Source organism: Scyliorhinus canicula, chromosome 2 (assembly GCF_902713615.1).
Source record: "Scyliorhinus canicula chromosome 2, sScyCan1.1, whole genome shotgun sequence".
Classification (NCBI taxonomy): domain Eukaryota; kingdom Metazoa; phylum Chordata; class Chondrichthyes; order Carcharhiniformes; family Scyliorhinidae; genus Scyliorhinus; species Scyliorhinus canicula.
Window position 1 is genome coordinate 149,838,025 of NC_052147.1, and position 26,219 is coordinate 149,864,243.

At 46.3% G+C, this 26,219-nt stretch overlaps 1 protein-coding gene across 3 annotated transcripts in view; it reads left to right on the forward strand.

Annotated features, from left to right (window-relative positions):
- LOC119959312 (disco-interacting protein 2 homolog A-like) overlaps positions 1-26,219 on the forward strand; it is a 304,446-nt gene that overhangs the window by 164,113 nt on the left and 114,114 nt on the right. For all 3 annotated transcript variants that reach the window (XM_038787623.1, XM_038787632.1, XM_038787638.1), the window contains exon 5: positions 8,904-9,113. In XM_038787623.1, coding sequence (XP_038643551.1) covers positions 8,904-9,113 — 210 coding nt within the window. The remainder of the gene's footprint in view (positions 1-8,903; positions 9,114-26,219) is intronic.

Below are 26,219 nucleotides of genomic sequence, written 5' to 3' on the forward strand. Positions count from 1 at the left end.
TGGGTGCTTGGTACGCACGGAACTTTCTGAGACTTGGTTTGCTCCAAAATAAGTTGGGTAATCAAGTATTGATTTCTGCTGAATGTTTTGAGATTCAGCTATTCCCTCCCTACCCGTGCACTCTCCTCAGGCTCCACCATTCTTTTCCCCACTCTGCCCATCCAGGTCGAAGCTATACGTTGGTAACTCCATGCAGTAATGGAGTTAAAATTTAAAACTCTGATTAGGGGATTGATTTGCATGGTGCATGGCAACAAGTTAGACTTTCTTGAAGGTGCTGGTTTAAGTTGCAGTGATTGTCTATTATACATTTGTTATTGTTTACTGATCTTTCTGTCTCCACAGATTTGCACACAGAAGCAGTCCAAGCAGCTCTGGCCAAATATAAAGAGAGAAAAATGCCGATGCCTTCGAAGAGGCGCTCTGTGCTTGTACATTCATCAGTAGATGCATACACTCCACCAGGTGCTCAGTTCTTGCTACCATCTGCATATTACTTCTACTTTTATCGAATTGGAAATTTGTTCATGATGTCCTAATTTGGCTGAGACATAACATTGCTGCTTGAGATAGTAGACTTCAGATAGTGATTTTTATTGTTTTAAAGAATTCCTTCTCTCTTCTTTTTTTAAAGATAAATTGAGAGTACCCAATCATTTTTTTTCCAATTAGGGGCAATTTAGCGTGGCCAATCCACCCAGCTTGCACATTTTTGTTGTGGGGGCGAAACCCACACAATCATTGGGAGAATGTGCAAACTCCACACTGTCAGTGACCCAGAGCTGGGATCGAACCTGGGATCTTGGTGCCGTGAGGCAGCAGTGCTTATCCTACTGCGCCACTGTGCTGCCCTTCCTTCTGTCTTCTGTCCCTCCTTCACAAAACAATTGGGTGAACAGCGTCTGCAGTCATTATTTTAGGAAGGGGCAGTTTCAGAAAGGGATGAACATGATTAATGAAATAAGTTTGGAAATTTGGACTGGAGCTGGTAAATGGGCATGATAGTCATGCTGTTTCATTGAATTCACTTCAGACGTTTGCATGCTGAGTTGCATTGGCAGAGGCCTGTCACTGTCTTACCCAGTTAATTTGTAGTTTGTCACACAGAAAAATATTGTTGAGGAACAAAAATATTTCAAGGTGACTTGACTAAATGAATTATTCCCTTTTGGAACAGAAAATTAGACCCCGATCTATTTTTTCAGTTCCATGTTCCATACTGCTCAAGCAGTGTATCATTCAAAGAATGACTACAAATTGGTCTGCTGCCAGTGATGCTTGTGAACTGCAACTTAATGGTACACCTGATTAACAAACTGTCCCTGAGGTGTGTGTGTTTGTGGAGGGGGGAGAGAGCTGTGCGGGAAGGGGGTTGCATGTGTGCGCGGGGAGGAGGTTGCGTGTGTGTGCAGGAAGGTTGTTGCCTGTGTACGGGGAGGGGCTTGATTGTGTGTGGGAAGGGGTTGTGTGGGGAGAAGGTATGTTGGGGGGAGAGGGGTGTGTGGGGGAGTGTGTGTGGGGGAGGGGTGTGTGTGTGTGGGGGAGGGGTGTGTGTGTGTGGGGGAGGGGTGTGTGTGTGTGGGGGAGGGGTGTGTGTGTGTGGGGGAGGGGTGTGTGTGTGTGGGGGAGGGGTGTGTGTGTGTGGGGGAGGGGTGTGTGTGTGTGGGGGAGGGGTGTGTGTGTGTGGGGGAGGGGTGTGTGTGTGTGGGGGAGGGGTGTGTGTGTGTGGGGGAGGGGTGTGTGTGTGTGGGGGAGGGGTGTGTGTGTGTGGGGGAGGGGTGTGTGTGTGTGTGGGGGAGGGGTGTGTGTGTGGGGGAGGGGTGTGTGTGTGGGGGGGAGGGGGTGTGTGTGTGTGGGGAGGGGTGTGTGTGTGTGGGGGAGGGGTGTGTGTGGGGGAGGGGTGTGTGTGTGGGGGAGGGGTTGTGTGTGTGGGGGGAGGGGTGTGTGTGGGGGAGGGGGAGGGGTATGGGGGAGGGGCGTGTGGGGGAGGGGCATGTGGGGGGAGGGGTGTGTGGGTGAGTGAAATGAAATGAAAATCGCTTATTGTCAGGAGTAGGCTTCAATGAAGTTACTGTGAAAAGCCCCTAGTCGCCACATTCCGGCGCCTGTTCGGGGAGGCTGTTACGGGAATCGAACCGTGCTACTGGCTTGCCTTGGTCTGCTTTCAAAGTCAGCGATTAGCCCTGTGTGCTAAACAGCCCCTGTGGGGGGAGGGGTGTGTGGGGGGAGTGGTGTGTGTGGGGAGGGGCACGTGGGTGAATGCGTGGTAGGGGTGTGTGGGGGAGGGGTGTGTGTGTGGGGGAGGGGTGTGTGTGTGGGGGAGGGGTGTGTGTGTGGGGGAGGGGTGTGTGTGGGGGAGGGGTGTGTGTGGGGGAGGGGTGTGTGTGTGGGGGAGGGGTGTGTGTGTGGGGGAGGGGTGTGTGTGTGGGGGAGGGGTGTGTGTGTGGGGGAGGGGTGTGTGTGTGGGGGAGGGGTGTGTGTGTGGGGGAGGGGTGTGTGTGTGGGGGAGGGGTGTGTGTGTGGGGGAGGGGTGTGTGTGTGGGGGAGGGGTGTGTGTGTGGGGGAGGGGTGTGTGTGTGGGGGAGGGGTGTGTGTGTGGGGGAGGGGTGTGTGTGTGGGGGAGGGGTGTGTGTGTGGGGGAGGGGTGTGTGTGTGGGGGAGGGGTGTGTGTGTGGGGGAGGGGTGTGTGTGTGGGGGAGGGTGTGTGTGGGGGGAGGGGTGTGTGTGTGGGGGAGGGGTGTGTGTGGGGGGGAGGGGTGTGTGTGGGGGGAGGGGTGTGTGTGGGGGAGGGGTGTGTGTGGGGGAGGGGTGTGTGTGGGGGAGGGGTGTGTGTGGGGGAGGGGTGTGTGGGGGAGGGGTGTGTGGGGGAGGGGTGTGTGTGGGGGAGGGGTGTGTGTGGGGGAGGGGTGTGTGTGGGGGAGGGGTGTGTGTGGGGGAGGGGTGTGTGTGGGGGAGGGGTGTGTGTGGGGGAGGGGTGTGTGTGGGGGAGGGGTGTGTGTGGGGGAGGGGTGTGTGGTGGGGGGAGGGATGTGTGGTGAGGGGAGGGGTGTGTGTGGTTGGGGGGGAGGTGTGTGTGGTGGGGGGGAGGTGTGTGTGGTGGGGAGGTGTATGTGGTGGGGGGCGAGGGGTGTGTGGTGGGGGTGAGGGGTGTGTGCGAGGTGGGGGTCGAGGGGTGTATGTGTGGTGGGGGGAGGGGTGTGTGTGGTGGGGGGAGGGGTGTGTGTGGTGGGGGGAGGGGTGTGTGTGGTGGGGGGAGGGGTGTGTGTGAGGTGGGGGGCGAGGGGTGTATGTGAGGTGGGGGGGGGGGTGTGTGGGGTGGGGGGGTGGGGTGTGGGGTGGGGGAGGGGGGTGTGTGGTGGGGGAGGGGTGTGTGTGTGTGGGGTGGGGGAGGGGTGTGTGTGTGGGGTGGGGGAGGGGGGTGTGTGTGGGGTGGGGGGGGAGGGGTGTGTGTGGGGGGTGGGGGGTGTAGTGGGGGGATGGGGTGTGGGGTGGGGGGAGGGGTGTGTGTGTGGGGTGGGGGGGGGAAGGGGTGTGTGTGTGGGGGCGGAGGGGTGTGTGGGGGGGTGGGGGGGGAGTGTTGTGTGTGGGGGGTGAGGGGGTGTGTGTGGTGGGGGCGAGGGGTGTGTGTGGGCGAGGGGTGTGTGTGGTGGGGGCGAGGGGTGTGTGGGGTGGGGGGGAGGGGTGGGGGGGAGGGGTGTGTGGGGTGGGGGGGAGGGGTGTGTGTGGGGTGAGGGGGAGGGGAGGGGTGTGTGTGTGTGTGGGTGGTGGGGGGAGGGGTGTGTGTGTGGGGTGGGGGGAGGGATGTGTCTATGTACTGGGCAGCACGGTTGCACAAGTGGATAGCACTGTGGCTTCACAGCAGCAGGGCCCCGGGTTCGATTCTCCGCTGGGTCACTGTCTGTGCGGAGTCTGCATGTTCTCCCCATGACTGCGTGGGTTTCCTCCGGGTGCTCCGGATTCCTCCCACAGTCCAAAGACGTGCAGGTTAGGTGGATTAGCCACGGTAAATTGCCCTTAGTGACCAAAAATGTGAAGAGGGGTTATTGGATTACATAGAATTTACAGTGCAGAAGGAGGCCATTCGGCCCATCGAGTCTGCACCGGCTCTTGGAATGAGCACCCTACCCAAGGTCCACACCTCCGCCCTATCCCCATAACCCAGTAACCCCTCCCAACACTAAGGGCAATTTTGGACACTAAGGGATAAGGTGGAAGTGAGGGCTTAAGTGGGTCGATGCAGACACGATGGGCCAAATGGCCTCCTCCTGCACTGTATGTTCTATGTGTGGAGGGGGGGGTGTGTGTGTGGGGGAGGGATGTGTGTGTGTGGGGGGGGGTAGGGGTGTGTATGTGGGGGGGGGGTAGGGGTGTGTGTGTGTGTGGGGACAGGGGTGTGTGTGGGGGCAGGGGTGTGTGTGGGTGTGGGGGGGAAGGGGTGTGTGTGGGGGGCAGGGGTGTGTGTGTGGGGGGGCAGGGGTGTGTGTGTGTGGGGGGAGGGGTGTGTGTGTGTGGGGGGAGGGGTGTGTGTGTGTGGCGGGAGGGGTGTGTGTGTGTGGTGGGGGGAGGGGTGTGTGTGTGTGTGTGTGTGTGTGTGTGTGGTGGGGGGGAGGGGTGTGTGTGTGTGGGGGGGGAGGGGTGTGTGTGTGGGGGGGAGGGGTGTGTGTGGGGGGAGGGGTGTGTGTGTGTGGTGGGGGGGAGGGGTGTGTGTGTGTGTGTGCGTGGTGGGGGGGAGGGGTGTGTGTGTGGGGGGAGGGGTGTGTGTGTGTGACGGGAGGGGTGTGTCTATGTACTGGGTAGCACAAGTGGACAGCACTGTGGCTTCACAGCACCAGGGTCCCGGGTTCGATTCTCCGCTGGGTCACTGTCTGTGCGGAGTCTGCATGTTCTGCCCATGACTGCGTGGGTTTCCTCCGGATTCCTCCCACAGTCCAAAGACGTGCAGGTTAGGTGGATTGGCCACGGTAAATTGCCCTTAGTGACCAAAAAGGTTAAGAGGGGTTATTGGATTACGGGGATAAAGTGGAAGTGAGGACTTAAGTGGGTCGGGGCAGACTCGATGGGCCGAATGGCCTCCTGCACTGTATGTTCTATGTGTGGGGGATGGATGTGTGTATGTGGGGGGAGGGGTGTGTGTATGTGTGTGGGGGGGGGGGGGGGGGTATGTGTGTGTGTCGGGGAGGGGTGTGTGTGGGGGGGGGAGGGGTGTGTGTGGGGGGGAGGGGTGTGTGTGGGGGGGAGGGGTGTGTGTGGGGGGGAGGGGTGTGTGTGGGGGGAGGGGGGGGAGGGATGTGTGTGTTACCCACCTTTGTTTTATATCCATTAATATCCTTATCTAACAAAAATTGGTCGTTCTCAGTATCAAATTCCAATTGACTCCAACTGAGCTGCTTTTTGTTCTTGATTTTCGTTATTCTTTGGGGAAGAAAATGGTTACTGACTGCACTCCTATTTAGTTTTAAAGTTGATCCCCTTTTTCTAGATTTCTCAACCATAAGAAGTAGGTTTTCTCTGGCTATTGTTTTGAACCCCATAATCATTGTAAACTCTTAATTTGATCATTTCTCAGTCTCTCAAATCTTTAGGCAACTTGTCCCAATGATATAAGTCCTGGTATCATTCTGATGATTGTGAGCATTTCCCCAGCCCAGGCCAGTACATGCTTCCCGTGGTGTGGCGCTCAACACTGAATGCAGTACTGCAGATAAAGCCTGATTTTAGATTTTATATCTAAAGCATCATAGGGTGGCGCGGTGGTTAGCCCTGCTGCCTACGGTGCTGAGGACCCGGATTCGATCCCGGCCCACTGTCTGTATGGAGTTTGTACATTCTCCCTGTGTCTGCGTGGGTTTCAGCCCCCCAACCCAAAGGGTAGGAGGATTGGCCACGCTAAATTGCCCCTTAATTGGGGAAAAAAATAATTGGGTACTCTAAATTTATTTTTAAAAGAGCAAAAAATAACTAAAGCACCATGTCCTCAGTTTTGTACCCAACTCCCTTACGATAAAGGACACCATTGATCACTTTGTGTTTTTGTTTTTTGATCACATGTGCACTGTGAACGATCTTTAGTGATTTGAGCACTTGGACATCTAAATCCCCTTATCCCATTGAACTAGCCCTGTTTGCATCCAAAATGAATGATAGTTTTGAAATTAAGCGCTCTTGGCCAAACATAGAGCCAGCTGCAGATTCACTAATGTGGGTTTGGAGACATGTTGGTTGGACCAGGTAAGGGTTGCACGCCTGGACATTAGTGAACCATTTGGATTTTTATGACTACCGTGCAGTTTTCACTGTCATTTTCTTTTGGCGCTAGCACAAAGCTTACAGATTCACTCAATTCATTATGGTACATCCGAATGAGATTACCAGTCTTAAGCCAAATGTTCTCGATCAGATTTATATATTTAAAAAAACATTTAAAAAAATAAATTTTGAGTATCCAATTTTTTTTTTTCCAATTAAGGGGTAATTTAGTGTGGCCAGTTCACCTCCGCTGCACATCTTTGGGTTGTGAGGTGAGACCCACACAGACACGGGAGAATGTGCAAACTCTACACAGATAGTGACCCCGGGGCCGGGATCGAACCATCATAATGATCATAAATTATTATTTTTTCAGTGGGCCTGTGCTGATATTGAGGGGGCCCATGTCACACTTGTAAAAGGCAAAGACTTTATTTTCTGCAACCTCTGCAGCTTTTGAACCCAGGTTCCAGTGTTGAAGCAACAAAACTCATACCATGCTTGTCCTTTCTGTTTAAAGTTTAAAAATATGAATTATTGGGGTGGCACAGTGGTGAGCATTGCTGCCTCTGGTGCTGAGGACCTGGGTTTGAATCCTGTGTGGAGTTTGCACATTCTCCCCTTGTCTGCGTGGGTTTCACCCCCACAACCCAAAGATGTGAAGGCTAGGTGGATTGGCCGTGCTAAATTACCCCTTAATTGAAAAAAATAATTATGTACTCTAAATTTATAAAAGAGAGAAAAAAATATTTTAAAAACATATGAATTATTCACCGAACTTAACAGCCGTATTTGCGATGCATTGTTGCATTTCGTAGACACGTGATTACAATGACGTGACATTACGGACAGAAATGATGTGATCATACATTTTTTTTGGAGTACCCAATTCTTTTTTTCCAATTAAGGGTCAATTTAGTGCGGCTGATTCACCTACCCCGCACGTCTTTTTGGGTTGTGGGGGGGAGACCCATGCAGACATGAGGAGAATGTGCAAAACGCCACATGGACAGTGACCCAGGACCTGGATTGAACCCAGTTCCTCGGCGCCGTGAGGCAGCAGTGCTAACCACTGCGCCGCCGTGCTGTTCCTATGTGTTTTTTTTAAGGTTAAGACTAATCTAATGGTGATCCCATGCCTTGAGGGATGCATTGTAGATGCTGTTTTGTATTTTGTATAATTTGATTTTAGAGATCTCTGACTCTGCTTGATTGTTTCATCTGCGATTTAATACTTGTGGGAACTTTTCCTGTTGTTTGTGAAGTCAGGCAGCCACCTAATATGCTAGAATCATGTATGTCACTCACATTTCCAACAACGCAGTTGGTCACAGATCAGAGAACAAGGCAGGTTGACACAGTCAGACCCGAACTCCAGAACCAAACTTAGCTGTTACATATTTCGGTCAGTATTGGATTGGGAAATAACTATATCTCTGGGAATTCTGGAGACCTTGGAAAAAATAGTCTTTTCCTTCCTGCTGCGCAACCTCATGGTCTAAATTGCAGCCTCTAACCAATACTGTACTGAAACAAACTTGCAGGACAGCATCATATGTCCCACCAAGTACTGTCATGCCACAACCAGAGCAGTAAGTGCATTCGAAAGAAAAAACAAGCATTTTTAAAAAAATGAACAAGATATCAGCTGTACTCAACATGCAATGAAATGTTTCAGTGATGTTTTGTGGAAAATAAATCACAGATGGCGTTTATAACACACTTTGCGGGCGAGATAGATGGGTAGCACCACTTAATTTAGTTTCCATAACCCCTCATCCTCTGCATGTGGGCATATATTAATATATTATGTCATCTTAAAAAGTAAGAGTGAAATAACATTGTGATAATTCTTTGTGCAAAAACACCTTTAGGGAATAATATTGCTGCACCATCTCAGGAGGTGTAATAAAGTAATTGTTTTTGCAGTTTGAATTGAATGGTGAAGGAATTAGGCCTTGCAGATATGGTCGAGAAAATGTCTAGAGTTTGCGCCATTCTATTATAATCATTATAGATCTCTATAATGTTAAATCAACACATATTTTAATAGTAGGTGTGCACAGAATTAATGCAAGCAAATGGGAGCACAGCACAGGTAAATAGTAAATCTTTCTATTGTATGAAATTAGTGAAGAATTACACAGATGAAGAGAGTTTAACAAATATCTGTTCAGGAAACAAAACTTTGAATAGAACAGCAAATAAGAGATGGAATGTGAGAAAAAGGCATTGTTACAAATCTCAAGATTCAGTGTTTCTAAACGTGGTTTCAGAATAATGTGAAAGCCATCTCCATGAAATAATTTTCATTGCTCTCAAAGACTAGCAATGGAGAAGATGAGGTATTAAAGGAGGGAGAAGTTACATTCCTTGTGAGATATTGTACAATCCACCCAGCCTTAAAATTCGTGCTCCTATTAATATTTATGTCCAGTTTTAAAATTGTTTTTATGTTGCTTGTGTAATATGAAGAGTTCATAATGAGGATCTGTGGACTAAAAATTGTGTTCTTGTCAGGAGTTACTCAGCCAGGCTATTTGTGGGATGCAAATCCTCTGTGCTGCATGTGTGAAATTCTCCCTGTGAGGCTGTGTTACTGAGTGTAATAGAGTAGAGACTACACTGTCCTAACATTAGTATTATATTGAATGCAGACACATCTTCAGCATCGGAAGATGAGGGCTCACTCCGTCGCCAGGGCCGGATCACGTCCACTCCAAACCAGGGCCATTTGAACGTAGAGCACTGGCTTAACAAGGTTATCCAGAGCTCCTCCACCTCATCTTCTGCATCGTCCACCTCATCACATGTAGGAGGGAAACCTACTGCTTCACTAGCTGACCTCATGGCGCATACCCAGTTAGGTCAGTAAACCTTTATTTAATTTTACTTCCTCTACAGTATTATGAGAAACAAACAGTAACTATTGTCTAAATTAATGTTGTTAGCAGCAACTGAGTAGTGCAGAGTCAGGTTGAGAAGATTTGATTAGATATATGTCAGGGTTATTGATCTTCTATTATATGCCTCAAATAAATAATGCCTAGTGTAGTTCGAAGTTGCTCGCACTAAATAGTTCAATGCCGCGACAGCATATTGTAAAAGAAACAGCACTTTGATTACAATGTACTTTTTACAACTTCAGGATGCCTTCTAGCATCTTGCAGCCAATGTATCACTTTTAAATATCACACACAACAGCCATTTTATGCGCAGAGAGCGCTCACAAACAGTGCGATAAATGACCCGCTGATCTGTTCTTGGTGGTATTGGTGTTTGAGAGATACATATTGGTCAGGAGAGCTCCATTGTTTTTTTTTTACCACTTTTACATGCGCCAGTCTGAGAGGGCAAACAGGTCCCCTTTTTAACTTGTCATCTGAAAGATTTTTTAAAATGCTCCTCACTGATCATCGCATACTGATGCTTAATATTATTGGTACTTGACACTTGTATATCATATTTCCCTTTTTATATTTATAGTTGTTTGGTAGTCGAGACCTTAGAGTATTGCAGAAAAAAAGTTACTTTTTTGTCAAAGCTTTTTGTGTTGCTCTTAACAGGACAATTTACTATAATACCAAATGTGAAGGGAGCAACAATTTATGAGAAAAGAGTGCTGATTGGTTGGCAGGTAGACTCTGATGGATGGAGGCTTGCCATGCAGCATACACCAGTTGATGGTGACTGACAGTTAACTGCCAAGCATTGTTTAAACCAAGCAACTCGACGCTGGCCAAGGCATTGCCCTAAAGAATGAACCTTTTTTTTTATAATTGCAGCATGTACATTTGTGCTGCTTTGATATATTATTCGATACTGATAACTTACCGATGGAAGTGTTTGTTCAAGGGCAGTATGTCAGATTGCTTAATGGAAATTTGGTTTGTGGGTGAGAAAACAATATCATTTTAAAAAAAATAATAGATTTATAGATATTTCTATGCCCTTTGTAAAAAGGTGTATTTGTAATAATTCGCAGCATCATCAAGAAATTCCTGCACCTTTCAGTCGGCACCATACCTTGCTAACAAATACTGTTGTGATGTTTTATTTCTGGGTTGAAACTTATACCAGTTTGTATTTGAAGATCTTGGCCCTCCCCCGGCAACTTTTTAAAGATACTTTTAATTGTTTCTCAAATTTATTATGTTCTGTGTTGTGGCCATAGTACAGATGCACACAGAACATCTAGTTCCTTGACTAGTAAGATGATTTATTAGCAGAATGAACACGTGTAAAGATAACTAACGAACAATGATACAAACGGTAGCGAGTAAATGAATTCAGTGAATTCTACTGGAGCTGCTTCTAATGCGACTATCTTCTAGATTGACTTACTACCAACTACCGGATATCTAGAGTCACATGGTACATCTCTCGACACCTGCTGGTTGGAGGTTGAATTGATAATGATATACATTGATAGATAAACTATATCCAAAACTGTGCACAGGCATATCACCATACAATTCACCAGTTTATTTTGTGTTTTCAATGTTGTTTGGGATTTTAGTATGTTCTCTCCTATTTTCTTTGCCTTTCTCGCCATCCTGAATGAGAATGGAGTTCTGGAAACAGCTTAATGCTGAATTTCAGTTGTGTATTTGTGTTCATATGTTAGTTTGCAAGGTTATTCACACAAGCACAAAGACGGTAGAGCCAGATGATGCATTATCAACATTGTTCCAGTAAGTTAGCTCATACTATCTGTCACTGAACTTGTTGAGTGTCTGGTATCCTGGCAGCATTTATGATATTCTCCAGACAACCACTACATTTGAGAAGCAGGTCAAACCTGAGGGTGGTCATTTGGTGATGAAGACTACCCACTGACTATTTCACTCGTTACTCTGGTGCACAACCAACTGCAGGTGCGCAAGAAGCATCCATGTAACAGCCATGCCATGTAACACTCACCTGATGAAGGAGCTGCAAACAAACCTGTTGGACTTTAACCTAGTGTTGTAAGACTTCACATAGTGGTTACAAGGAATGTCATTGACCACTTGGGTGACCATTGCTCAAGCAACACTTGCGTCACGGTAAGCATGGTGGTTAGCATCAATGCTTCACAGCTCCAGGGTCCCAGGTTCGATTCCCGGCTGGGTCACTGTCTGTGTGGAGTCTGCACGTCCTCCCTGTGTGTGCGTGGGTTTCCTCCGGGTGCTCCGGTTTCCTCCCACAGTCCAAAGATGTGCGGGTTAGGTGGATTGGCCATGCTAAATTGCCCGTAGTGTAAGGTTAATGGGGGGATTGTTGGGTTACGGGTATACGGGTTACGTGGGTTTAAAGTAGGGTGATCATTGCTCGGCACAACATCGAGGGCCGAAGGGCCTGTTCTGTGCTGTACTGTTCTATGTTCTATGTTGCCTGGAGGAACCCTGGAGTACCCGCCGGAGTGCATCATGATTTGCTGTATCCTGTAAACCTCTCTACCATAAGAGCACAGCCTATTCCACCAGGTGAATGGCGAACAGCAAAGGTGATAGCAGCAAACATATGCCCTTTCAGCTAAGATGCCTGTGCTAAACTTATCCGTCAGTGAACACAACCCTAATTCCCTATTCAACAATACTCCTACACCTTAACATGTCTCTGTCACTGACCATCACAGCATCCTTTCACCCAATCTGCTGACGTAAAAGCTACCATAGCGTCCTAGGCCTAGTGTGCCTAGACACTGCCCTCCCAATGGTTGTGGAATAGCTGACTGAAGGCTCAATGGAATAGACTGCAGATGACTTTACAGGATGACTTCCAGCAGCTCTGACCGGAGAAAGCCCAGCTTTGGAGAATCTCAGCGTCAGGGTCAGCAGTCTGGGCTGGCTGGAAGATTGGTAACAGTAAGGGCATAGAGGCAGTGGTGAGAAGACAAATACTTTCATCTGGAAGGTGGACAGCAGGTTCAACATCTGAAGAGTCACTGCCACTCCACCTGGGGTTGTGCCTTAGCAACCCTGTTAGCTTGTTGCGGAACAGCTTTCTAGACTGTGGGACCATGATGGCGTTCCATGGTATCTGCAGCCACAATGGTAACAGGCTGAGTCTGCAGGGCAGCAATCTGAGCTTGCGTGACTGACATTTGAGCTTCTACTGCACTCTGAAATTGGGCATGAAAGCTGAGAGATCAGCCATCAAGACAGCACCATGGGTGAGGTCCACAAACCTTATCTGGGCAGCACGGTAGCACAAGTGGATAACACTGTGGCTTCAGAGCGCCAGGGTCCCAGGTTCGATTCCCCGCTGGGTCACTGTCTGTGTGGAGTTTGCACGTTCTCCCTGTGTCTGTGTGGGTTTCCTCCGGATGCTCCGGTTTCCTCCCACAGTCCAAAGACATGCAGATTAGTGGATTGGCCATGATAAATTGCCCTTAGTGACCAAAAATGTTCGGAGGGTTTATTGTATTATGGGGATTGGGTGGAAGTGAGGGCTTAAGTGGGTCGATGCAGACTCGATGGGCCGAATGATGACCTCCTGCACTGTATGTTCTATGTTCTCGCCAAGTTGACCACCATGTCCACACTGGAAAGGATGGACTCTCAAAGTTCTGAGCAAAGCCCTGTGGAAATTTGGTGCAGATTCTCCAATGCTCCTTGCCAGTGACAGCAGACTTTCCCACAGCCTTTTGGCACCAAACATAACCACCAGCACTTTCCTGTACCCCACCCGTTCAAAGTCCTCAGTAGCAGAACGGTAGCATTGTGGATAGCACAATTGCTTCACCGCTCCAGGGTCCCAGTTTCGATTCCAGCTTGGGTCACTGTCTGTGCGGAGTCTGCACATCCTCCCCGTGTGTGCGTGGGTTTCCTCCGGGTGCTCCGGTTTCCTTCCACAGTCCAAAGATGTGCAGGTCAGGTGGATTGGCCTGATAAATTGCCCTTCGTGTCCAAAATTGCCGTTAGTTTTGGGTGGGGTTACTGGGTTATGGGGATAGGGTGGAGGTGTTGACATTGGGTAGGGCGCTCTTTCCAAGAGCCGGTGCGGACTCGATGGGCCGAGTGGCCTCCTTCTGCACTGTAAATTCTATGATAAACTCTTGTGCAACATAACCCTGTGGTGAGCTGGCACCTGTGCTATCCTTTCTCCTGCCCTGACTGCAGGCCATTCCTGCCTGGGAACACACCAGATGCAGATGTCACCCTGTGCTATCTGAGATGGTGGCTGTGAATGTGGGAGTGAATGACGGTGTTTCATCATTTGCCACTTTTTCACATGCCGTGGTGCCTGAGTGGGAAGAGCCTGGCAGGGTGATATAATGGGTATCTGAAAGAAGAAAAGCAGAATGGTAAATTTACCGTGATGGAAGAGGGTGAAAGCAAGGGTGAGTGCAGACTTCACCATGTACAACATGGGAATCAGAAGAGATTGTGTGTTGATGGAGAAGTGGGATGTGAGAAACAGGATCGTTTGAACATACCATCATTTCTTTGATCCTTTCAGCCCCTTGCTTCAACCCCACAATCTGAGTCACGGCCACTGCAAAGATGGCAAGCCCAGTTTCCTCGGGAAAGGACATACTGCTGTGCAGGTTCCCCACTGGTTATCTGCTGTTGCCTTCAGTTTTAAACCACGTTGTCCTCACAAGAGAGAGGGGAGGGCCTCAGTGAGTATGGTGGAATCTGTTTGGATGGTGTGGCTGTCATGGTGGAATAGCTGGCATTGTGTGCAAGTTGAGAGACGTGGGTGTAAGGCTTGTAGCACTATTAAGTTGCAAGGGTGAGGAAAGTGTAAATGTGAGGTGTGAGTCATGGCGATGGTTGGTTGGAGTGAGAGATGAGGCTGGGGAACATTGAGCAGTTTGTGAGGCAAGTTGTGGGGTCAGTGGCATTTGAAGATGCGTTTTTTAAAAAACAATTTAGAGTACCCAATTCATTTTTTCCTATTAAGGGACAATTTAGTGTGGCCAATTCACCTACCCTGCATATCTTTGGGTTGTGGGGGCAAAACCCACGCAAACACGGGGAGAATGTGCAAACTCCACACGGACAGTGACCCAGAGCCGGGATCAAACCTGGGACCTTGGCGCCGTGAGGTAGCAATGCTAACCACTGCGCCACCATGCTGCCCTTGAAGATGCGTTCTTAACCTTGACCTGCACGGGCAAGAGATCATTCCATTCAGCAGTGCATCCAGGTCCTCAGCTACAGTGCTTGGAGCCCTCTTCCTATTGTGCTGTGTCATACATGCATCTTTCCCATGTCAAAGTCACTTGTGGAGTGAAGTTCAGCACCTGCTCCTTGAAAAGGTACAGCTTGGTTTTAATTAACACAGTGCTCATTCTCGCCCCTCACAATTTTATGCCCCCTACCCAGGTTTGCCCTGGCTGGGTGCTGCAATCAATATAATGACGAGCAGCACAAGGTTTGAGTGTTGCCTGCACCGGAGTGAAGAAATGCTTTCTAATCACCTACCATTTTGGGGCTTTCTCCCATTTTCCCACACTTCATAGTAATCCATATATCGCCTTTTAAAAAATTTAGCATGGCCAATCCACCTACCCTGCACATCTTTCTGTTGTGGAGGCGAAACCCACACAAACACGGGAAGATTGAGTAAACTCCACACGGACAGTGACCCAGAGCCAAGTTCGAACCTGGGGCGCCGGTGCCTTGAGGCAGCAATGCTAACCAGTGCGCCACCGTGCTGCCCATCCATATATGGCCTTACCAAGGTTCTCTGGAAGTTCAACACAACCTCTGTACTTTCCAATTCTGTCCCTCTGAAAATAACCCCAGTGCCTAGTTTGCTTTTTAACCTATGTTGCTACTTTTAATTATTTGTCAATATGTAAATGGGATATTTATTTTCTTGACCCCCATTTAGGCACTTCTTTTCCAAGGACTGTGTGGCCTCCTTATTCTTCCTCCCAAGATATGCTGCCTCATTGTTTTTGCCCATTCTGCGCATTTATCAATGTCTTTCTGTATTTTGTCAGCATTCTCTTCTGCATTCACCACACCAGCAATCAGGTGTCATCTGCTAATTTTAAATTGTACTTTGATTTCCCAGTTTGAATTTTATATGTAAATAGTGACCAGGCTTGTAGAATTCCACTTCCCAGTGTTTGCCAACCAGAATAATTACTTCTAATTTCTATTCTCTGTTTTCTGGTCTGCAACCAGCTTGCTTTCCATTTCTGCAACTTGTGCCCTAATGCTACATGTTCTGACATTAGTCATGAGCCTACTATGTGTATTTTATCAAAGACTTTTTGGAACTACAAATAAGTTTCATTTGCTGCATTTACCCGTTCTACACTTTTCTGTTACATCGTTGGATTCCAATTATGTTAATCAAGCATGGTCTTCGTTTTTCAAATCCATACTGACTATATTATATTTTCAGATACCGCATATCTCTCTGTTACATTTTTCCATGAGGATGCTGCTGTTGGGTGTGGCAATCTTGGAACTATATTGCCATTCCTTCACTGTCACTGGGTCAAAATCCTGGAATTCAATAACAGTACAGTGGATGCACCTTCTCCACATGGACTGCAGCAGTTCAAGAAGCCGCTCACCACCACCTTCTCAACGACAATAAGGGGTGGACAATAAATACTGGCCTAGCCAGCGATTCCCTCATCCTATGAACACATACAAACCAGCTCCCCTACACTCCCTTTCCACCAAGTTTGCATGCTTAATGTTCCTCCCTATTACTTCTCTTTCCTGTTTTCTGGACTTCCCTAATATTCATTATCTCGATCAGTGCCTCACATGTCTTCTGTTCTGTGTCTCAGTGCAGTGGGAGAAACACCATCTATTTGTAGGAACTGACTTGTTTTATTACCTTTTTGACTGTTAGGAATTCCTGCTCCTTTATATTGAAGTCATCAATTTTACTTGGGTTATCATGATTGAAAGAGAGCATGTTGTTTGTGTCGTCCTTGTAACTGAAAGAAGTTATCATTTGGAACCTAATGCTTGTGCTCATCCTTTTTTCAGCCCTGTTTGCATATTTTTCTAGTAAATTAAACTTATTCCTTTTTTTCCTCCCATTACTTATGTCGTTTTAGATTTTTTCAGTGATCTGATTTCCTTTTTAAAATAAATTTAGAGTACCCAATTAATCTTTTTCCAATTAAGGGGCAATTCAGCGTGCCAACCCACCTACACTACACATCTTTGGGTTGTGGGGGCGAAACCCACGCAAACACGGGGAGAATGTGCAAACTCTAAACTGACAGTGACCCAGAACCGGGATTGAACCTGGGACCTTGGTGCCGTGAGGCAGCTGTGCTAACCCACTGCGCCACCATGCTGCCCATCTTATTTCCTTTTAGCCGCCATTTGTAGGATTCTTTGGAGGACAACTTTTGTGTCAAAAACTTTCTCCTAACCACATGAATTTATAGATCTAGTACTAATCCTACATTAGTATGTTATTTTAGGATTTGTACTGACATTTTCCAATGGTGAGGAAAAAGTTGTTAAGTTAAAGTTTGGAGTTTTGGAAAGTACAACTTCATTCTTAAAGCAGAATGAAGAGTTTTAGTTACTTGAATACATGATTTGAGATGGGAGAATTTGTATGAACTGGAAAGGTCTTGCTATGAGTTGCTGATGCTAAGAATTGGGAGCAGTGGTGGACCATTTGTCTCTCCGAGTCTGCTCTGCCATTCAGATGATATGACTGATATTACTGTGGCCATGACTCCACTTTCCTGCTGACCTCCTCCCTATAACCCTTCATACTGAACCCTCCCCTGCTCGTTGGCAATTCCAAAGATTAACGACCATCCGAGAGAAGAAATTCCTCCTCTCCATCCTAAATTTGGGGGGGGGGGGGGGGGGGGACGACGACTCCTTATTTTTAAAATAAAAGCAAACTATAGCAGATGCTGGAATCTGAAACAAAAACACAAAATACTGGACAATTTCAGCAGGTCTGACAGCATCTGTGGAGAGGGAAGGAAGCTAACGTTTCGTGTTGATGACTCAAAGCTTTTGAAGCCTGCGACAAAGCAAGTCTGGATGATTTGTTAGTAGCCCAGTTTTAGGTATATGAATAAACTATGCCAGGTTACCACTTGTCAAATAGATGAAAAAATATTTGTTACTGGAAAGAAGAGAAGAAAATTAGGTACTGTTACAGTGCCTTATTTTATGTTTGTGATTATGGAAATAAATTTTGGTGGAAACTTGAAGCTTAATTTATCTAACGTGCTTTGAACTCAATTTCCTGATGATGTCCAAAATAAAAGCTACCCCCCCCCCCTTCAATTTAGAGAGTAAATATTTACAACATTTAAAATATTTAAAATGAAACTGGTAATTACGACAATCCATTTTGGGGGTCTTCTATTTGAGAGAAACCTGGATTTCTTGCATGTGTTGGAGGTTGGAAAACTGGTAATAGTTCAAGTTCTAAAGGCAGAGTGCAAATTTATTTGGAACATCTACACTTCCCTTTATGGTGAAAAGTTTGCTGACTGTAATGCACTGAGTGGGAACAGCTTTAAATAGCACTTCCCTCTCTGTCATTAAAAGATAACACTGTCGTGCACACAGCAAAAGAACTATTGTAGAATCATCCATTACAACATGGGCATTGTGTGCTCATTTTCCATAGCCAAGCATCCTTCAGTCTCCTGAAGTATCCACATATTTTTAAAGTTCCTTCAGGATTGTCCTTGCTGAGTTTTTCTGTAATTGTTAGTTCCCAGGCGGGATAGCACTGTGGCACAGTGGTTAGCATTGCTGCCTCACGACGCCGAGGTCCCAAAGTCGAACCGAGCCTCGGGTCACTGTCCATGTGGAGTTTGCACATTCTCCCTGTGTCTGGGTCTCACCCCCACAACTGAAAAAGATGTGCAGGATAGGTGAATTGGCCACACTAAATTGCCCCTTAATTTGAAAAAAAATAATTGGGTACCCTAAATTTATTTTTTTAAATGTCTATGGTAGGAAAAAATAATAAAATTCCTGGTGCAGAGGAAAATAGAAAAACATCCAGAATCCAAAATATAACCATGAATAATCAGCATGGATTTCCAAGGCAGGAAGTCTTGCTTGACTTCGTAACTGGGAGGGTAGACAGGGTAAAGATTTCCAAAAGACTTTTGGCAAGGTGCCACCTTCTGGACTAATAAATAACATCAGAACATCTGAAGTGAGGGGACAAATTGCACAATAGACAGCTGGCGAAGGTAGCTATTCAGAACAGCAGAAGGTGGAAAGTGGTGACACACAAGTTTCAATGCTGGGGCTACTGCTGTTCATAATTTATATTAACTGTTTCGATTTGGGAATGAAATGCACAGTTTCCCAGTCTCGATCATGTTCATTGTTAGCAATTTTCTTTGCCTTTCAGCCAAACATAGTCATTGAGGTTTACAGCATGGAAACAGGCCCTTCAGCCCAACTTGTCCATGCCACCCAGTTTTTAACCACTAAGCGAGTCCCAATTGCCCGCATTTGGCCCATACCCCTCTATACCCATCTTACCCATTTAACTGTCTAAATGCATTGCAAAAGACAAAATTGTACCCACCTCTACTAGTGCGTCCAACAGCTCATTCCCCAGGCACTCACCACCCTCTGTGTGAAAAAATTGTCCCTCTGGACCCTTTTGTATCTCTCCCCTCTCATCTTAAACCTTTGCCCTCTAATTTTAGACTCCCCCCACCTTTGGGAAAAGATGTTGACTATATCGGCACCCCTTATTATTTTATAGACCTCTGTAAGATCACCTCTAAGCCTCCTACACTCCAGAGAAAAAAGTCCCAGTCAATCCAGCCTCTCCTTGTAACTCAAACCATCAAGTCCCGGTAGAATCCTAGTAAATCTTTTCTGCACTCTTTCTAGTTTAATATCCTATCTATAACAGGGTGACTAGAACTGTACATGGTATTCCAAGTGTGGCCTTACTTATGTCTTCGACAACTTCAACAAGACATGAATAAATCCATCTGAAAGTTTGCATCTTCATTCAGATTGTATGTTGCTTTCACAAACTTTTATTGACCTTCCTTCCGCTTCTTAGCTGTAAAAGCTGTGTACATTGTTTGCTTGTGTTGTGGCTTTTCAAGAACAAAGGATAGTTTGTTTTTGTTTATTTTGTTCAAAGTGAGGATTGCAGTTAATGTGTGTGCTTGTATTATGACTGAGTTGATTGATATAATGCAACTAGTATTGTGCCCATTCACAGACCAAACATGTATGTGTATCATACCACCAAGGCAAATGTTATTGTAAAGGCCTTGTGGGGTTCTTATAACTAGTACTGCTATCAAAAATGTGTGCTGGAGATGAATTAGGGTGATTTTTTTCCGGCTGTCTTTAAAATTGTTTGCACTGGTTTTTAATGAACGTTTTAAAAATAAATCTGTGGAGGCAGCACGGTGGCGCAGTGGGTTAGCCCTGCTTCCTCCCGGCGCCGAGGTCCCAGGTTCAATCCCGGCTCTGAGTCACTGTCCGTGTGGAGTTTGCACATTCTCCCCGTGTTTGCATGGGTTTCACCCCCACAACTTAAAGATGTGCAGGGCAGGCGGATTGGCCACGCTAAATTGCCCCTTAATTGGAAAAAATGAATTGGGTATTCTAAATTTATTTTTTTTAAATTTAAAAAAATAAATCTGTGGTCTTGCAATTGATGACTTTTTCATTTGCACTAGATATAGTGGGCTGGATCTTACGGTTGTAATGATGGCAAAACCGTCACCAATTGCCGTCATTGCTCTCCTGAAACTGTCAGCACCTTCTGGGGTCCACACAAAATGCAGCTGAACATGGAAGTCCAGAAGTTGCTGTCAGTAATTTTATGCTTCGTTAACTGTTGAAGTCCCCACTGATGGCAGTCAATTAGAAATCACCGAACTGATTAGAACTTCCCCCTTTTTACTGTAATATTGCTGTTTATAATAAAAAAACAAGTTGTGGGTTCGTATTGGCATACTAAGTCTTAACAGTTGCTAAAGAGTCTGTCTGATGTCGGAAAACACATTTGATATTTGCATAGTGTCAGATTTTCCAACTTAATGCGGTAAATTTAATGTTTTGAAAGTTTGTTCATGATCTATTTCTAAACTGTATGTTTCAATCTTTATTTTGTTCTCTGTAAAAATGTATAAAAAACACAAAAGGGTAAACAGTATAGTTTTCTTCCTGGCTTCTTGTCTGAGAATTGATCAATGTAATTTGGAAATTGACAAAGCGAGGGCCATGTCTTCGCCACTGATCACAGAATCCAGGCCAATGTATTTCTCAAAGTGGATAGAACGGCAGCATCCATGTGGCTGCTTTGTGATTAGAATCTGCATGATGGATTGCACTGCGAGTGACTGCAAATTGAAATGCCAACCAGCAAATGCCGATTTCTTTTTGCGTGGAAGCAAGCTGGCAACCCTTTAGAACATAATATCAAAAACAGTTGGCTCAGTATTTTTGGTTGTTTCTCTGCTTTATCGCTTTACCTCATTAAACTTAACTCACATACCAATAAACTGAAGTGCTGTCGAAATGCTGTTTCCTGCCAGAACCCCGGCACGTGGATAAGTGTGAGATAATCAATTTTGGTTGGAAAAATAGAAAGGCAACTTGTTGTCTAAGTGGAGAGGAACTTCAGAGTGCTTTGATGCAGAGGGTGCTCTTGTGCATGAATCTCACAAAACTAATATGCAGGTACAGCAGGTAAGAGGAAGGCAAATGGTATTTTGGCATTTATAGCTAAAGGAATAGAGTATAAAAGTAGGGAAGTGTTGCTGCAACTATACAAGACATTAGTGAGACCACAGCTAGAATATTGTGGGCAGTTTGGTCCCCTTACTTGAGGAGGGATGTAGTTACATTGGAGGTAGCTCAGAGGAGATTCACTAGATTGATTCCAGAGCTGAGGGGTTTGCTGTATGAAGAGAGATTGAGCAGTTCAAGCCTACTCTCTTGAGTTTAGAAGAATGAGAGGAGATCTAATTGAGGTACATAAGATGATGGAGATTGACAAAGTAGATGTAGAGAGGATATTTCTTGTGGGGTAATCTAGAACTCGGGGTCATAGTTTTAGGATGAAGGGTAGCAGATCTAAAACAGTGATGAGGAGAAATTACTTCTCTCACAGGGTTGTGAATGTGTGAAATTCACTATCCCAGAATGATGTTTTCCGACATCAGACAGACTCTTTAGCAAATGTTAAGACTTGTATGCCAATACGAAACCACAACTTGTTTTTTTTATTATAAACAGCAATATGCTGGGACTTTGAATACATTTAAGGAAGAGATAGACAGATTTTAAATTAGTAATGGGTTGCAGAGTTACGGAGAACGGGCAGGAAAGTGGAGGTCAGGCCAAGATGAGATCAACCATGATCGCATTGACTGGCGGAGCAGACTCGAGGGGCTGAATTGCCAACTCCTACTCCTAGTTCTGATGTTAGCAATGGCCTGACTGGGTCAGTTTAACCTCTGTGTCAATATTTTTCTTGAGATTTTTGTGGGTTTTTTTTACAGAGTTTACAAAATTACCATATATTAACTAGGAATGGCGCCCTCCCAAAAAAAAATCAAAATTCAAAAATAAACCCTCCTGCCCCTCTACTATTTAGGTATTTCATTCGCATCTTGCTTTGTCTTGCGTATTTACAGGGTTTTCCTTACTTATTTGTGATTTGTGTCAGCCGCAACTAAAGGAATAGCAATGGTGGGAAAGGGAGGCATTACTTGTGGCGTACCGCATCTCCGTCTCTGTCCACCCCCCCCCCCCCCCCCCCAACTTTCCTGTCCGGGGGGGGGGGCTGGGCGGGGGTCCCTCCCGGTACAAGGTTGATTCGGCCTGTGCTGGGCCCCCATCTGACCTGAGATGCTTTGTCCCTGTCGTAGTTTCCTATCTCTGTGGCCTTGTTCTCGCTCTTGCTCTCTCTCTCTCTCTCTATTGGCTGTTGGCTTCAAACAGGTTCTGGAACAAGTTGGTGAAAGGCTTCCATGTCTTTTGGAAGCCCTTTTCGAATCCCCGGTTGGTGAATTTGATTTTCTCAAGGTGGAGAAATTCTGACAGCTTTGGGTGACGCTGCTGATCGCCAGCCAAGCAGGATTCTTCAGCGTGCGATTAGGGAGGCCTCCCCTCCCCATGAATAGTTCTGGCTGCTCTAATACCCCAAAGACTGCCACTTGTGGGCTTGGCTCCACCCTCACCCTCACAACCTTGGACATTGCTTCAAAGAAGGCTGCCCAGTACCTGACAAGTCTGGGGCATGTCCAGAGCATTTGGGTGTGGTTGGCCGGGCCTCCCTGGAACCATCACCGTGTCGAATTGTGAGTGGATTCCCATGAAGAATCTTTGCGAAATATTGTGCATGTCTTTCAATCTGTCACTTGAATTACTGAATACCGAGAGACTCTTAAAATTATTTTCCTTTAACTGGTTTCCACTGATCTGAAAGAATTCCCTGATTATCTTGGCTTGTTGATTTCTACTCATTCAGACTTGTAAAAAGGGGACTTGGCCTTGTTGGTGGGTCCCAAAATCCCATGATGTGCACATCTTAAAGTTATTGATGTTGTCGCACACATTGTGTGATAACACTTGTGCAACGCACACAACGCGTACATGCTTCTTGGGACCAGCCTGCATGAATGCCAAATTCTGGGACGGGGCAAGCTACCCTCGTTTTGTAAGCTAATAATGATGTGTGGCGAAGGCTAAAAGCTCAAATTATTATTTTTTAAAAGAGTCTGGATCTTTGGAAAAAGGTGAGTTGATATAGGGTATTCCCTTACAGGGAAGTACTTGGCCTATTCGGGCACAGCTGAGAACAGAATGTCTATTATGTACAGTGTTGTGGGTACAAATCCGTTTACCACTCACAGCACTGTATGTTGGCACCACACAGTACACATGAATTTTAAACTTATCATTAGGGATGGGATGGGGTGGCATGGCGGTATAGTGGTTAGCACAGCTGCCTCATGGCGCCGAGGACTTGCAGTCAATCCTGGCCCCAGGTCACTGTCCATGTGGCGTTTGCACATTCTCCCCGTGACTGCGTGGGTTTCACCCCCACCACCCAAAGATGTGCAGGTTTGGTGGATTGGCCATGCTAAATTGGCCCTTAATTGAAAAAATAATAATTGGGTACTCTAAATTTATATTTAAAAATAAAGGGACGGAATGACTTGTTTTAAGCTTTTAAAAAAATAAATTTAGAGTACCAAATTCATTTTTTCCAATTGAGGGGCAATTTTGCGTGGCCGATCCACCTACCCTGCACATCTTTGTGTTGTGGGGGCGAAACACACGCAGACACGGGGAGAATGTGCAAATTCCACATGGACATTGACCCATAGCCGGGATTGAACCTGGGATCTGGCGCAGGGAGACTGCAGTGCTACCCACTGCTTCATGGTGCTGCCTTGTTTTAAGCTTTAGCACTTGGTTGAAGAGAAGGTTCTGTTAATGATGTGGTTAAATCAAACAGTCAATGCAAATTACTTTTATTAGTAACGGCCGTCTTTCTTTTGAAGGAATTCTGCCTGTCCATTGTATTAAAAATAAATTTTGTGTGAATTTAAATGTAATTTTTTAAATGTTTCATTGGTTTTCACAAGTTTTTTTGTGACATGTTTTAGTTGAAATACCTGTGAGCAGAAGGCACCATTATAATGTTGTTCCCAGACACATGGGCAGCACACGCACAGTGGTTAGCACTGCTGTCTGACAGCTCCAGGACCCGGATTCAATTCTGGCCTTGGGGGTGATTGTCGTGTGGAGTTTGCACTTTTCCCCCCGTGCCTGCGAGGGTTTCCTCCGTGTGCTCCGGAGATTCCTCCCACAGTCCAAAGGTGTGCAGGTTAAGTACTTTGGCTACACTAAATTGCCCCTTAGTGTCCGAAGGTTAGGTCGGGTTACTGGGTTACAGGAATAGGGTGGAGGCCTGGGCTTAGGTAGAGTGCTCTGTCAAGGGCCGGTGAGACTCAGTGGTCTCCTTTTTAAGAAAATATTTTTATTCTCCTCCTTTTTCACATTTTCTCCCAAATTTACACCCACCAACAATAAACAACCGAATGTCCTCTTTGATCACTGTAAATTCTATGATATTGAATCATTTATTTTATATTTTGAGTTTTAAAAAAACAACTTGTTTGTGTAACTGGTGCGATGCGAAAATTTCTGTTCTTCAGTGGAGCACGAGTTGGATAAATCTTTAACACAGCAAAAGCCCGGCCATCCAGCACCTATCTATTCTAATCCCATTTTCCAGCACTTGATCCATAGCCTTGTATACTGTGGCGTTTCAAGTGCTCATCTAAATGCTTCTTAAATGTTTTTAAAAATAAATTTAGAGTACCCAATTATTTATTTATTTTTCCAATTAGCGTGGCCAATTTGCCTAACCTGCACATGTTTGGGTTGTGGGGGTGAAACCCGCGTAAACATGGGGTGAATGTGCAAACTCCACACGGACAGTGACCCAGGGCCGGGATTCGAACCCGGGTCCTCAGTGCCGCAGTCCCAGTGCTAACCACTGTGCCACAAGCCGCCCCCGAGTCATAAATGCTTCTTAAATGTTGAGGGTTCCTCCCTCTACCACCCTTTCAGGCAGAGACTTCTAGATTCCCACCACCCTGTGGGTGAAAAGGTTTTTCCTTTAATCCCCTTTAAATGTTCTGCCCCTTACCTGAAGTCTATGCCCCCTAGTCACTGACACCTCTAAAGGGAAAAGCTTTGTCCTATTTGCCCTATCTATGTCCTTAATAATTTTGAACATCTTGATCAGATACTCCCTCAGCCTTCTCTGCTCTTAAGGCGATGAACCTCAGCTTCTCTTCATAGCTGAAATGCTCCAGCCCAGGCAGCATCTTGGTGACTAGAAACAGAAAATGCTGGACAATCTCAGCAGGTTTGTGGAGAGAGAACAGAGCCAATGTTTCGAATCTGTGTGACTTTGTCAAAGCTGGTGAATCTCCGGCAGCCTTTCTAGTGCAATATATAACCAAAACAATATGCGTATTAACTACTGACTATCTTAGTTTGTCTGGATTTTAAAAATTCTTTCATGGGGTGGTGGCAAAGCCAGCTGATCATTCATTGCCCTTGAGAAGGTGTTGGTGAGCTGCTGCAATCAATCGTTGCAGTGTATGTGGTGTAGGAACACCCACTGTGCTGTTAGGAAGGCAGTTCAATGATGTAGACCCAGTGACAGTGAAGGTTAGGCAATATAGTTCCATGTTCAGACTTGGAGGATGATGTTATCATGTGCCTGCAGCCCTTGTCCTTCTAGGTGATGAGAGGTTGCAGGTTTGGAAGGTGGTGTTGGAGGAGGCTAGGCGAATTGCTGCACTGCACCTTGTAGATGGTACCCACTGCTGCCATAGTGCAAGGAATGAATGTTTAAGGCAGTAGATATGGTGCTGATCAAGCAGGAGTTGCCTTGTCCTTGATGGTGTCGAGCCTCTTCAGTTTTGTTGGAGCTGAACTGATCCAGACAAGTGGAGAATATTCAGTCACACTCCTGACTTGTGCCTTGTAGATGGGGTACATATTTTGAGGAGTGAGGAGATGAGCTACTCTGTAGAAATCTCAGCCATTGATACACCCTTGTAGCTAAATTATTTGCATGGCTGGTACAGTTTCTGGTCCCTCGGGATGTTGATCGTGGGGCAATAGTCATGCCATTAAATATCAATGACTTAGATTCTCTCTCATTTGAGATGGTCATTGCCTGCCACTTGCGTGGTGCAAGTGTTACTTGCAATTACTAGCCCAGGCTTGCATTTTGTCCAGGTCTTGCTGCAGAAGGAAGAGACTGCTTTAGTATCTAAAGAGGTGTGAATGGTCCCGAACATTGTGCAATCATTTGACCTTATGTTTGAGGGAAGGTTATTGATGTAGCAATTGAAGATGGTTGGGCCTAGGTCACTCCTCTGAGGTACTCCTGCAACAAAGTCCTGTGACTTTGGGCAGCATGGTGGCACAGCGGTTAGCACTGCTGCCTCAAAGAGCCAAGCACCTGGGTTCAATTCTGTCCTTGGG